Below are 15,314 nucleotides of genomic sequence, written 5' to 3'. Positions count from 1 at the left end.
TTAAATCTGTGAAAGACGACAGACACTGTTGTCACTCTCTGTCTACATTTTCATGTTATACCCCAGTTTCTGTTTCTCTGTGCGTCCTCTTAGCTGCTATTGTTGTGGTTAGGGAAAAAAGTATGTACCACAGGAAGAAAATAAATGTGTAAAAGTCCCCAACAAGCCAGATGTCTTTCAATGGGTTTATGAATAAAGAAATTATGATGCATCCACACCACGGGCTACTCTTGGCAATAAAGAGGAACACACTACTGATACACAAGAATGTGGATGACCTTCGGAAGAAGTCAATCTCCGAAGGACACATATTGCATTATCAAATTTATATAAATTTGTGAAATAACAATTATAGTACAGAACAGATTGGTGGCTGCCAGGGATTGGGGCAGAAACAAGGTGTGAGTATAAAGGGGTAGCATGAAGGAGCTTTCACTGTGATGGCAGTTACATGAATCTGCACATGAGCTAAAACTGCATAGAGATATAAACATAGGCACACTAACATATTAAAACAAACTTCATAAGTAGACCCAGTGCATTATGAGTTGTTACCCTTCCCTCCTTTTTACAAAAGAAAGATCTAAAAAATCCTTTTACCTGTATTGCAGTTGGATAGGCCTTCTTTTGTCAAATCAATTATAGAATCAAGTTTCTTCTGTACAGCCTAAAAAAATTGTAAAAAAAAAAAAAAAAAAAGCTTTGCCTCAATAGCTGAAAATGTTTTTAAAAATTTAAAACCATTTGGTAATTTTAAATGGTAATTTTAAATCACCATTCAGAAACTAGAGATGGAACATTCTCTAAGTCTCTTGTGGTTTAACTCTACTATTAAAAAGCTCTTATAAAATACTAAATGGTTTCTGAGAATATGACTAAGGAGAATGTAAATGAATTTGGTAAATGAGTATCGTTATGAATTATGCTTATCATTAGCTGTCTGCTTTTCAGTGTGTAAGCTGGACTAAAACTAAATCATCCAACGTGTAGCAAACACTAAAGTTTCTTGAACTAACATATTTAAATAAACAATATTCAGAGTCAATATTTATTACTCACCATAACTTCAGCATTGGGAGAACTGCTAGAATTTCCTGATGTAATTTTTCTGGTATCTGAAAGAAATTAGACATTTGACAAATTTATTACACAATATTTATGGGCTTTGTGAAATATGAATGCTAAAACAAAATAATAGGGATGCTAATTAGTTGTTAATTATATAGTGATAAAAAGTAACTCAATTGACTTTACCTATTCCAAAGACTGAATGAAATTTTTTTAAAAAAATGTAATTTTGGGTCAAACCATTTTTTCTTTCTGTAACTTTGCAACTATATTAGTAACTCTTTTTTTGAAAATCTACCTAGAAATTTCCATGAGAAAATACACCTGGAAATGCATTACAGTATCTTTAGACTACAACTGCCTGACATGGCTGAGAAGCACTCTTCCTGGAACCAGTAGGAAGCCTAAGATAAATGATTAACATCCTTTGTAATTCTCTGATTCACAATCTTAGCCCAAATTGTGGGGACAATTAAGTAGCTATTAAGTGGAGGCAAAGCTTTAAAATTAAGATGCAAATACTTTAACATAGTAGAAAATGAAATGAAAATGGGGAATTTTGAATAAGAAATTATGAGCCAAACAAGATGGGTATTTTTGAGAGAGAGAAAAGTTATCATTAGAAATGTAAGGTTAAAATTTTTTTTTTTTTTTTTTGAGATGGAGTCTTGCTGTTTTGCCCAGGCTGGAGTGCAGTAGCACGATCTCAGCTCACTGCAGTCTCCGCCTCCAAGGTTCAAGCAATTCTCCTGCCTCACCCTCCAGAGTAGCTGGGATTACAGGCACCTGCCACCATGCCTGGCTAATTTTTGTATTTTTAATACAGATGGGGTTTCATTTTGTTGGCCAGGCTGGTCTTGAACTCCTGACCTCAGGTGATCTGCCTGCCTCGGCCTCCCAAAGTGCTTGGATTACAGGCGTGAGCCACCACACCCAGACTGACTAGACAAATTTTAAATCTTAAGTAGACTATAAGGTAAATTAATAGATAAAAAATAAGAAGACAAAAAACAAACCATCACTACCATCAAAAAAAGGCCAGGGCAAACGATTAAAAATAAGTAGTTTTACAACTTATAAAGTCATTAAACACATAAAAGAAACAAAAGGCCCTAAACTGATAAAACACAAGGTTAAAATGAAATCTCAATTACATTAAGGAATCATTTATTTAGGTAATATTAACCATGATATAAATTAGAACATTTGAGAGTACATTTAAATTTTTCATTTTATTAAAAGATATTATTCAGTTTTTCACTTTAAAGCAAACATTGATTTAAGGCCTTCTAACTTGATAGATCATATTCTAATCAGCTATAAGATACCTGTTGGATTTGATGTAATTGGAGTTGTCAAATTAGGACTTTCCACAGAAATCAACATAACATCATCATTGTTACTAAAATGATAAAAAGAAATTAAAAACAAAAACTAAACATGCATTATCAGGCTTAAACATGCAATTAGTGGTTAGGAGTCCTCTAACTTAACATTTCATAATGTTTTAATTGAACAATCGTGGGGGGAAATAGAAATGATAAAACCAAATACCCAAAAAAACTCCATTTATTACCAGTTCAGTTATATGACTAAAGATTCATCAAAATCCAATAATTAGATCCCTACTACATTTTATGGGTCTTTCACAATGACTCAAAATATATATAAGTATACAATGGACATAAATGTATAAAACATACAAATTCATTTGAGCGTATATACTTACTTCTATAGAAATGAAACATCATGTAATGAAGGAAATCTATTAAGACCCATAAAGACACCTGGACTCCTAAAGGTAGAAAACTATAACAAAGAAAATTATTTTAAAAAGAACTGCTACTACTCTTCATTTTCTCTCTCCAGTAGCAATATTTACCACAAATTTGAGACAATGATGATAAATGATGCTGATTACGGTTATAGAATATTTCAAGCCATTTTGACCCTGTTTTTTTATGAGCGACTTTTTTGTTTTTTGAGATGGAGTTTCGCTCTTGTCCCCCAGGCTGAAGTGCAATGGCGCAATCTTGGCTCACCGAAACCTCTGTCTCCCAGGTTCAAGCGATTCTCCTGCCTCAGCCTCTTCAGTAGTTGGGATTACAAGCATATGCCACCATGCCCGGCTAATTTTTGTATTTTTAGTAGAGACAGGGTTTCACCATGTTGGTCAGGCTGGTCTTGAACTCCTGACCTCAGGTGATCCGCCCACCTTGGCCTCCCAAAGTGCTGGGATTACAGGTGTGAGACACTGCGCCCAGTCCAATTATACCATTTTCTTGCAGACATCTTCTGTTTTTACTGTTTGTACTTAGGTGTATGATCCATTTTGAGTTAATTTTTGTTTATGGTATGAAGTAAGAGCTGAGGTTCACTTTTCCCTCTATTCGAGCAACATTTTTGAAAAGAACATCTTTTCCTGTTAAACTACATTGGTACCTTTGTTGTAAACCAATGAACTACATGTGCATTCTCTAGTGTGTCCACTGGTCAACATACCTATCCCTATGCCAACACCACTGTCTTAATACTACACCTTTATAGTTAAGTCTTGAACAAAGATAGTGTAGTCTTCTTTCTTTCCCAACATTGTTTTCATCTTCTAGGTCTCTGCATTTTCATATATATATTCACACACACACACACACATATATATATACACACACACATATATATACACACACACACATATATATATATACATATATATAATTTTTTTTTTTTTTTTTAAGAGACATTCTCGTGCTCTGTCTCCCAGGCTGGAGTGCAGTGGTGCAAATGTATCTTGCTGAAGCCTGAACCTCTGGGCTCAAAAGATCCTCTCATCTCGGCCTCCTAAGTAGCTGGGACGACAGCATGTGTCACCAGGCCTGGCTAACTTTTAAAAAAAATTTTTTTTTAAATGTTTTTTATGTTGGCCAGGCTGGTCTTGAACTCCTGACCTCAAGTGATCCTCCTGCCCTGGCCTCCCAAGATGCTGGGATTATAAGTGTAAGCCATCATGCCTGGCCTTAAGTTTTTAATCAGTTTGTTACTTACTACAAAAACGGCTGAGGCATTGATAGATATACAATTTGGGGTGAAGTAACATCTTAATGAATTCACGAAAGTTGCGTATCTCACCACTTATTTAGGTCTCCTTTAATTTCTTCAGTAATACTTTGTAGTTTTAGGTTAGGTGGTTTTGGTTTATCCCTAAATATATTATGTTCTCTGAAGTCATTGTAAATGGCATCCATTTTAAATTTCAAATTCCAATTGTTTCTTGCTTGTGTGTGTGTATATATATAATTTCTAAACTATATATTCTACATATATATAGGATGTAGTGTTTCTATATGAAGTGTGTTGTGTGTATACACTACAAAGAAACAAAAATATTTTCTATTTGCCAACATAATTTACAATGTCTGTCAGTCTATATTACTTTGTACAGATCCAAATTTCTATGTAATACTATTTTCCTTTTGCCTGAAAAATCTCCTCCAAAATTTCTTGTAATGTAGGTCTGTTGATGTATTCTCTCCCTTTTTTTTGGCTTAAAAAGTCTGTTTTTCCCCTACACTTTGGAAACATATTTTCACTGCATATAGAATTCTGAATGGACTTTTTTTTTAAAAACTTTCAATACTTTAGGTGTATCTATGATCTCAATTTTAGAGATGTCTTCTAGTTTGCACAGCTTACAGCAAGAAGTATGGTGCCATTCTTACTTTTTGTTCCTTTTTTGTTTTTTGAGACGGTGTTTTGCTCGTTTCCCAGGCTGGAGTGCAGTGGCATGATCTCGGCTCACCGCAACCTCTGCCTCCTTGGTTCAAAGCGATTCTCCTGCCTCAGCCTCCCGAGTAGCTGGGATTACAGGCATACGCCACAATGCTGGGCTAATTTTACATTTTTAGTAGAGACGGGGTTTTCTCCATGTTGGTCAGACTTTCTGTTCCTTTCCATGTGATGTGTCTTTTGTGTGGCTACTTTTTAAAATTTTCCCTTCCTCACTGACTTTCAGCAATCTGCTGATGTGGTTTTGTATGCTTTCATGTTTCTTCTGCTTGAATTTAACTTTTTTTCATTTATGGATTTAGAATTTGCATCAACTATGGAAAATTTTCAGACACTGTATCTTCAAACATTTGCTCAGCTCCTGCCTTAGTGATACTCCAATAATGTGTATTAGACTGCCTGATACTGTTCCATAGGTCTCTGATGCTCTGTTCATTGTTTTTTCAGTCTTTTTCCTCTCCATGCTTTAGACTGAACATTTTCTATACCTATTTCACTGATATATTGGCAATAGCTCTTTTAGGTCGTCTGCTAAGTCCAAATTATTTCTGGGTAGATCACTTCATTCTTCTCCTTGTTAATAGGTCATATTTTTTGCTATGTTGCATGCCTGGGAATTTCTTATTAGATGTCAGATATTGTAAAATTTATGCTGTTGGGTAATGGATGTTGTTTCATTTCTTCAAAAGAGTGTTAGACTTTGTTCTGGCATGCAATTAAATTACTTAGGATTAGCCTGATTCCTTTGAAGCTTGCTTTTGGCTTTTCTGTGTATAGATTCTTTGCAGTCTCTGGGACTAACTGAGCCCCACTAAAGCAATAACCATCTGTGGACCCTACCTGTTACTTCTGATTATAAATTTTCTTCATTTTAGCCAAGGGGAAAGCAAAATGTTACCAATCTTTCTTCTAGCCAGGGGGAAAACAAGATGTATGACTTCTAGGAATCAATCACTTGGCCTTCTTTCCAATAGTTCTTTCCCCAGTCTCTCGTAGTTTCATCCTTTGCATGCAGATCTGTATTCAGCCAATATTTCAAGGCCCCTTTGCAGATCTTCAGAGCTCTATCTGAATTTTTTTCTCTTCACTGTTCCACTTCATAAATTCTGGTCAACTCAGATTCTCCAATCTCTGACCTAAACTCAGCAAGACCACAAGGCTCTGTTTGGAATCCCTCCTCCATCCCTGCTCTTGACCTGGAAAATGCCTCCAGGCAGGAAGCTGGGACAATGGTAGAGTTCATGTCATTTGTTTTCCCAATCATGATCCTAAACTCCTGGTTGAACAATATCTGAAAACAATTTTTCAGCCTGATTTGCCTTGTTTATAGCAAAATGTCAGTTCCTGTAGCTGTTGACTGCATGGGGAGAGGCAAAAATCATGTTCATTTTTCAGTTTATGCTCAACAGTTTTCCATGCAGATTTAAAAAAACACAAATTCAACAATTTTTTAAATATCACATTTCTCAATGGGACTCTAACATTTGCCATTATTTCTAAGAAACAAAAACAAATATTTAAATCTAAATTTTATTAAGAATATTTGATTTGGGCCAGGCACGGTGGCTCATGCCTGTAATCCCAGCACTTTGGGAGGTGGAGGTGGGAGGATCACCTGAGGTCGGGAGTTCGAGACCAGCCTGACCAACATGGAGAAACCCCGTCTCTACTAAAAAATACAAAATTAGTCGGGCATGGTGGCACGTGCCTTTAATCCCAGCTACTCGGGAGGCTGAGGCAGGAGAAACGCTTAAACTCGGAAGGCAGAGGTTGTGGTAAGCCAAGATCATGACATTGCACTCTAGCCTGGACAACAAGAGCGAAACTCTGTCTCAAAAAAAAAAAAAAAAAAAAAAGAATATTTGATTTTTGGCCGGGTGCCATGGCTCACACCTGTAATCCCAGCACTTTGTGGGGCCGAGGCGGGTGGATCACCTGAGGTCAGGAGTTTGAGACCAGCCTGGACAACATGGTGAAACCCCATCTCTGCTAAAAATACAAAAAATTACCAGGCGTGGTGGGAGCTCTACTCAGGAGGCTGAGGCAGGAGAATCGCTTGAACTGTGAGGCACAGGTTGCAGTGAGCCAAGATACACCACTGCACTCTAGCCTGGGTGACAGAGAAAATCCATCTCAAAAAAAAAAAAAATTGGTTTTTCTATCCACTTTTACCCTCTAAATTGTTAAATTTCTTTTATATATATTTTTGTCTTCTAGTAATATTAGTCATAAATTGGATGAAAGACTGATAGCTGTATTTTTCATTGCTAATCTGTAAGAAAATTTTAAGTAATTCTTCTCAGATGTTCATTATACGACAGTCAAAACACTTTATCAATCTCAAAATCCTTCACTTAATTTTTCTTTGGTTGAAGCTACAGTACTTCAAATTATTGCTATTTGAGAGTATAAGAAACTGAGCAGAAAATCTTTAAAAAGGAGGTAATTTTTGGCAGTTTCATTGTATTTACGAGGTAAATAATAATATTTGGGACCCACCAAGGTGAAGGAGCCCTGGCAAACAGTCTAAGCTTTCAGATGGTAACCATGGTAGGCTATGTCTTAGAGACCAGAGTGAACTAGAGGTAGAAGGAGCCTTACCAAGATTACTACAAGCCTTGTGATATCATTCCCTTAGAAGATCAGGTGATCAGATCCTACTCTATTTGGCAAGCAGAGGATTAGCCTTGTCTTATGGCAAGATATCACTTACAGCCTCAACAATTTTTCAGAAACTATCAAGCATGCCAAAAAAAAACCAGAGACTGACAGAAAAACAATAGAAACAGATGCACAGGTGATCCAAATACTTGAGTTAAAACAAGAGCATTAAAACAACCATGATTAATAATTTTAAAAATATGGAAGTAGGAGCAAACAGTTAAAAAAGAGAGCATTCATCAGAAAAGCATATAGTCTATGAAAAAAACTACACTGAAATTAAGTACAGTCAGTTCATATAAAGACACCATTAGGGAAACAACATGACTCTGGGTCAGGAAAGATATTTATAATGAATGTATCTGTCAAAAAAATTGAAAAGACAAAGCAAAAATCTTCATAAAAGAAGATATCCAAATGGCTAACATGCAAATTTGCTTAATTTTCATTATTAGAAGGAAATACAAATTAAAACCACAATGTGATGCTATACACCAGTATGGCTAAAAAGAAAGAGATACCACCAAGAGTTGGCAAGGATACGCAGTAATAAAAATCTCATGTACTTATAGTGGGAGTATAACTTGGTACAACTTCTTTGGTAAACTGGTTGGTGGTATCAGACCTCAAGATATGCATACCTTATGACCTAGCAATTCCACTTCTAGGCATATGTCCAACAGAAGTGTATATATGTACATTCACCAAAAGACATGTAAAAGAATGTTCACAGCAGCACCATTTATGTTTTCCCCAATCTGCAAACAATCCAAATGGCAATGAACTGAACTAAACAGATTAATTGTGGCACATTCATATGATAGATATAATTGTGGCATATTGATATGATATTATATAGCAATGAATAAACTGCTGAATAGCAACAGCACGGATGGGTATCACGACACACAATGTGGGATGAAAGAAGACATAAAAGAGCTCACTGAGTATGATTCCGTTTCTATAAAGGCAAAAATAAAGCAAAAACGATTTATGGTGTTAGAAGACTGATGACTAGGAGAACAGGCATGAGGCAGGCTGGATGCCATTGGTGTATCTTAATCTGGGTCATCTGTCACTTTGTGAAAATTCATCAGGCTAACATACTGTTCATGTAGCTTTTAGTAGATATTACATGTCAACTAACTTTATTTTAAAAATTATGTCTGTATATAAAGCTGTTAATGCTTATCTTGAGAAATCCATTTGTAAAAGGCAAACTTATGGTCTAACTGGAATTCCACTAGATTTTAATGTAATGATATGAAACTTTCATGAAACTATTCAACTAACTGCTACCAATGAAAGCTCTTTTTTGTTTTTGGGCCAGAGTCTCGTTCTGTTGCCCAGGCTGGAGTGCAGTGGTGCAATCTCGGATGACGCCAACCTCCACCTCCCAGGTTCAAGCAATTCTCCTGCCTCAGCCTCCTGAGTAGCTGGGACTACAGGTGCACACCACTACGCCCAGCTAATTTTTTGTGTTTTTAGTAGAGATGGGGTTTCACCGTGTTGCCCAGGCTGGTGTCAAATTCCTGAGCTCAGGAGCCTCGGCCTCCCAAAGTGCTGGGATTACAGGCGTGAGTCACTGTGCCCGGCCCAGCTCTTTTTTAATGAACCACATCTGGGAGGGAAACTGAGGAAACTGATAATTTTTATGGAAGACTGAGTGTGACTAACATATGTTGTCTACTTGTAGTTTACCTTGGAGAAACATTTCTATGTCTAAAATTAGTAATTCATTTCTCTAGGCATTGTTATTATGTAGTAGGTAAGAGCATAGTTTCTGGAGACAGAATGTTTAGATCCAAATCCAGGCTCTGCCATTTACTACTTGAGTGTTTTGGGGCAAGAAACTCTGCTTTGGTTTCCTCATCTGTAAAAGAGGGATACATTTATTATTAGGATTAAATAAATTTTAATAATGAGTAGGATGGACAGGCGTGGTGGCTCACGCCTGTAATTCCACCACTTTGGGAGGCTGAGGCAGGTGGATCACCTGAGGTGACGAGTTCGAGAGCAGCCTGACCAACATGGCGAAACCCCGTCTCTACTAAAAACACAAAATTAGCTGGGCGTGGCAACACATGCCTGTAATCCCAGCTATTCAGGAGGCTGAGGCGGAAGAATCACCTAAACCCAAGAGGTAAAGGTTGCAGTGAGCTGAGATCGTGCCGTTGCACTCCAGCCTGGATAACAAGAGCGAAACTCCGTCTTCCAAACAACATCATCAACAACAGCAGCAACAAAAGAATGAGTAGGGAGCAACACATGCAAAATAGTAGTAACTTTCTTAAGACACTGTGGCTAGTAACTCCTTCCTGTCCCCCTTTCCATCTCTGTAAACATTTCCTTATCACACGAAATTCAATGCAAGATTTTTTTAGGCAGGATTAATATTTTATTCAATCAGTATTGGTGAAACGGTCTGCTCTTGGGTGCCTTAGACCCTGATGCTTACTCTTTGGAAGTAATTGCACATAAAGGCATTTCCTTCCAACTTAAGCAAGTTTAATTTTTGTCATGTGTTTTGGGCCATAAACTTTCTCTTCTATGAGCTTCTGCAGCTCAGTTGTTATTGCCTTTCCCATTTCCTCCTGATTTTAAAAACAAAAATGCTTAAACTTCTATATCTAGCCATACTATAGACACAGACAACAGTAGCACTAATTCCTTCAATACCTGTGGCATGAGAAAAAACAATTATAAAATCTCCTGGTTTTCTCTAGAGCCAGGATAACAACAGGGAACAATATATTTCTTTTTTCCTTTGTAAGGGTTCCTTTATTTCTTAAATGTTTTTAAACATTTAAAAATAGATAATGTATACAAAAGTACATGAAGGACAGGTAGAACAGCCATGATGGAGCCCCACACTTGAGCAATTTGAAAAATTGGGGAAAAAATATCTATTTGAAGACATTAGAAAGCTGTGGTGGCAGCCATAACTTGAGAGACCAATAACTAGAGAGACCAAGATCCAAGAGAAGTGAGCTGGACACTTGGCCAGTGTTCTTCTCTCAAGGCATCTGTCAACTCAGCCACACAGGATGCTATGAAACCAAGCAAAAAGTGACTGAAATCACAGAGGGCTGGTATTGAGGAGCCAAGAACTGGAATATAAGACCAGCAATAGGAGGGGTGCCACAGGCCATATCCCAGGCATGAGGGCTGTAACACAAGAATGGGGGAAAATAAGAAATCACTGTCTTATAAAATCTGTAGATCAGCCTCAGTTCTGCTCAAGTTCTGAATAGATGGAAATATTGTATTGTATCTCTATTGCCATGTAATAATTTACCCCAAAACATAATGGCCTAAAAATCCAAACATTCATTATCTCAGTTCCTGTGGGTAAATAAGTAGGAAGTCGTGTAGTTCAGGAGTTCTAGCTCACGTTTTCTCATGAGGTTGCAGTCAGGATGTTGGCAGGTGCTGCAGTCACCAAAGGTCTGACCAGGGCTGGGGGTCAGAGCCTAAAACGGCTTGTTCACATAGCTATTAGCAGGATGCCTCACCATGTAGAGCTCTGCATAGATTGCTTGATGTTCTTATGACATGACAGTTAACTTGCTCCAGAGCAAGTCATCTAAGAGAAAGCAAGGAAGCTAATGTCTTTTATGACCTACGAAAATAATGTCACTTGTGCCATATTCTATTCATTAGAAGTGAGTCACTAAGTATAGTCCAAGATGGAAATTAGGCTCCACATTTTAAAGGAGGGGTATCGAAAATTTGTGGACATATTTAAAATCCATCACAGGTGCTGTGTCTCTCTGCTGCTTTCCAGAGTACAGAGTGAATCTAGTCTGGTGGAAGACATCATTTAGAGCCTTTACAGTTTCCAATATACAATATCCAGTAATCAAACACAAAATTAGCAACTGTCCTAACAAATAGGACAAAGATGTAAAACAGCAAACACAAATAGAGTTCAAAGTGACCCAGATAGGAGAGTCATCAGAAATAGATCTGAAAATCTTAGTGACTAAAATGTTCAACACCTGGATGGCAAGGTAAAGAATTTCACCAAAGAACATGAATTTGTAAAAAATAACCAAGAACTGAAAAATATACAAATTGAAATTAAGAATACATGGGTTTAATAGCTACTTGGATCCAATAAAAGAAAGGATTAATAAGCTGGAACACAACACAGGTTAGTTGAAAATATCCAGACAAAAGTATCTAGAGCAAAACAGATGGAGTATATAGAAAAGCACATAATTAGAAACCAGTAAGGCAGAAGACATAGAATGCTCCAGAAGCAATATCTGAAGCAATAATGTCAAGAATTTTCCCAAGATAATGAAAGGTATCAAGCCATAGATTCAAGAAGGGCCACAAGCCCCCATCAGTATAAATTTAAAAGGCAAAGTATACTACCACCACCCCACCACCTAACATCTTATAGTATATTGATGAAAACCAAAGTAGAGTATCTTAAAAGCAGCTAGAGACTTATCTTTGAAAAAGCAAAAATAAAACAAATGTTAAAACATTTCAACAGAAATAGAAGTCAGAAAGCAATGTGATGAAAATGAAAGTGCTGAAAGAAAAATAACTGCCAACCTATAATTCTATACCCAAGTTAAAATACCCTTCAAAATTAAGACAAAATGAAGTCATTTCCGGATAAAAACTGATGGCATTTTTTCTAAGCAAAACTAAAAGCAAAAGAAATAATAAATGGAGATCTTCTTGTGAAAAAAAAAATGAGCCCAGATGGAAAGATGAAACTACAGGAAGAAATGAGCAAGAGAAAACATAAATATGTGGGTAACTCGAAATAAAAAATGATGGTACATAGTAGTCATCCTCTAGGACTTAATGTAAAATCGAAACGCACAAAAACACATAAGATGGGGAAAACAGTAAACAAAGCTAAAGTATTCTAAGATCAAGCATTGTCTATAAAATAGCAGAAGTACTATTCCGAGTAAAGAATACATATCATTATCTTAGAATAACTTCTAAAGGAATAATGAAAACGGTAAAATTAACAAAGTAATGGGGAATGGAAAAAAGATTAATTCAAAAGATGGCTATAACAGAGAGACAGATACATATGAGGAAAAGGACCATAAAACAGGGCAAACAGAAAACAGGTAGTAAGATTGTAATTATAAATCCACACACATCAGTCAGATTACACTAAGCATACATCATTTTTCTGATTAAAAGATAATTATTTTCAGATTATATTAAAAATATATTTTCCATTAAATAAATACAATGCCAGTGCCCATGCAGCCATATTCAGGTAAGTAAATTTTAAATTATCAGCACTTCAGAAATCCATATGCCTCTATCCTATATCATAAACTTCCTCACCATAAATGGCATATGTGGTACTAATCTCCTTGTTTTATTCTTTAGATTTACTCTCCAGCTTAGAATCCCTGAATCATGCACTTTGTTTTATGGCTATTTTTGAACTTCATTTAAATGGAATCATACGAGTCTTTTGTGTCTGCTTTCCAATCATACGTTGTGGGAATAATCCATACTGTTGCATGTGACTGCAGTTCCTTCATTTTCATTCATTTGCAACATTCCACCGTATAGATTTACGGTAATTTCTTTTTCAACTGTAGATGGACACTTTTTCCTTTCAGTTTTTGGCCATTATAAAAAATGCTGCTAATAAACATTCCTATACATATATTCTATGGCATAACAACATGCAATAGATATACCTCTAACTAGGATATATCAAGAGCTGGGACTGCTAGGTCAAAGGATATTCATATCTTTGATATTTCCAGATAATGCCAATTTTCTTTTAGAGTACTATACGAATTTACTCACGCAACAAAACATTAAATACTACTCCCTTTATTTCAAAACTTCACCAATACCCAGTAGTCAGATTTTTAAATGTATTTTTTCCTTACCTGATATGAAATGATATCTCATTGTGGTTTTAATTTGCATTTCCCTGATTACTAATGAAGATGAACACCTTTTCATATGTATATTGGCCATTTCGAACTCCTCTTTTGTGAAGTGGATGCACAAGTCTTTTGCCCATTTTTCTTTTGTATTATTTGGCTTTTACTCATTGACTTGTTGAAGTTCTTTATATATATTCTGCGTACTAGTCCTCTACAGGTTATATGTGCTGCGATTATCTTCTCCAACTCGGATGGCCTGTCTTCTCACTATCTTTATAGTGCCTTTTGAGAAAAGAAGTTTCTAATTTTAATGTGGTAAAATTAATCAATTTTTCTTTTATGGCAAGGGCATTTATGTCTTAAGAAAACATTCCCTATCCAAGTTCATGAAGACATTATATATTCTAAAAGCTTTATAATTTCCTTTAGATATTTTTAGTTCCTTAATCCATATGATTTTTTTTGTATAGCTTTACAAAGAAGTCCAATTTCATATTTCCCCCAACATAAACAGCAAACAAGATGGTACCATTTACTAAAAGTCAATCATTTCCCAAATGACTGACTGCCACACAATCTCCATCACATATCACATATACATACATACATGGGTTTCTGGACTTTCTACTGTTACACTGGTCTATTTGTCCAGCACATGCCAATCTCATGCTATGCTATTACTGTAGCTTTGTAATATCCTAACATCTGATGGCAAATTCCTTCCATTTTGTTTCACTAATTAAAGAGTATCTTGACCTCTGAACCCATTGCATTTTAGAATCACGTCATTAAGTTCTACAAAATTACACACTGAGATACTGACTGAAGTTGTACTCTATAAATATAATACTCCTTTGTCCACACCATATATCTTTTTAATTGATTTTTCTTTAATATCTAACGTTTTACATTTTCTTCAGCTATTGTTTGTCTTTTTAAATGTATTCCTAGGTACTTGATATGTTTTGGGGCTTCTATAATGGTGTTACAGCTTTTCCAAAATTTTATTTCCTGATTGTTTCTATCATGTATTCTAAACAGGAATACGAAAGATTTCTTAGATATTTGAATTCAGCAACCTTGTTTTACTCTTATTAATTTTAATAATTAATCTCTAGGTTTCACTAGATTTCAAACACACACCCCCCAATCACCCCAAAATAGTAATAATATTGTTCCTTCTTTACTATACTTTGTATTTTTCCTTTTCCCCCGATTTTTTGGCATTCTTGCATTAGCTAAGGCATCCAGTATGTTATATAAAATGGTGACAGCAGGCATCTTTCTTTTATATCTCCAAGGAACACTTCCAATGTTTTACCATCAGATTTGTCTTAGGGATTTTGTAGATAATTTTTGTCAGATTAAAGAAGTTACCTCTATTCTGAGTTTGCCACGAATTTATTTTAATCATAAATGGGTATTTTATCAAGTCCTGCATCTATAGTGAGTTGTGAGTTGATAATGGTTTTTCTCCAGGCAAATCACATTAGTGTATTTATTTTATTTTTTGAGATAGAGTCTTGCTCTGTCGCCCAGGCTGGAGTACAGTGGCGTGATCTCAGCTCACTGCAGCCTCTGCCTCCCGGGTTCAAGCAATTCTCCTGTGTCAGCCTCCCGAGTAGCTGGAATTACAGGCATGCACCACCATGCCCAGCTAATTTTGTATTTTTTTTTTTTTTTTCTTTTTGAGATGGAGTCTTGCTCTGTCGCCCAGGCTGGAGCACAGTGGTGTGATACCGGCTCACTGCAAGCTCCGCCTCCCAGGTTCAAGCCATTCTCCTGCCTCAGCCTCCTGAGTAGCTGGGAGTACAGGCACCCACCACCATGCCCGGCTAATTTTTTATATTTTTAGTAGAGACGGCGTTTCACCATGTTAGCCAGGATGGTCTTCATCTCCTGACCTCG

At 36.3% G+C, this 15,314-nt stretch overlaps 1 protein-coding gene across 9 annotated transcripts in view; it reads right to left on the bottom strand.

The window, feature by feature from the left end:
- ATF7IP2 (activating transcription factor 7 interacting protein 2) overlaps positions 1–15,314 on the bottom strand; it is a 103,028-nt gene that overhangs the window by 8,977 nt on the left and 78,737 nt on the right. For 5 of the 9 annotated variants that reach the window (XM_019012816.4, XM_055365276.2, XM_063699990.1 and 2 more), the window contains 3 exons: positions 2,397–2,470; positions 1,060–1,115; positions 601–667 (listed from right to left, as the gene is read on the bottom strand). In XM_019012816.4, the coding sequence (XP_018868361.3) occupies positions 601–667; positions 1,060–1,115; positions 2,397–2,470 (197 nt within the window). The remainder of the gene's footprint in view (positions 1–600; positions 668–1,059; positions 1,116–2,396; positions 2,471–15,314) is intronic. The other 4 variants (XM_055365278.2, XM_055365277.2, XM_019012817.4 and 1 more) reach the window with 1 other exon arrangement.

The sequence above is a fragment of the Gorilla gorilla genome, chromosome 18 (assembly GCF_029281585.2).
Source record: "Gorilla gorilla gorilla isolate KB3781 chromosome 18, NHGRI_mGorGor1-v2.1_pri, whole genome shotgun sequence".
NCBI classification, from domain to species: domain Eukaryota; kingdom Metazoa; phylum Chordata; class Mammalia; order Primates; family Hominidae; genus Gorilla; species Gorilla gorilla.
This window is presented reverse-complemented; position numbering and strand designations above follow the sequence as displayed.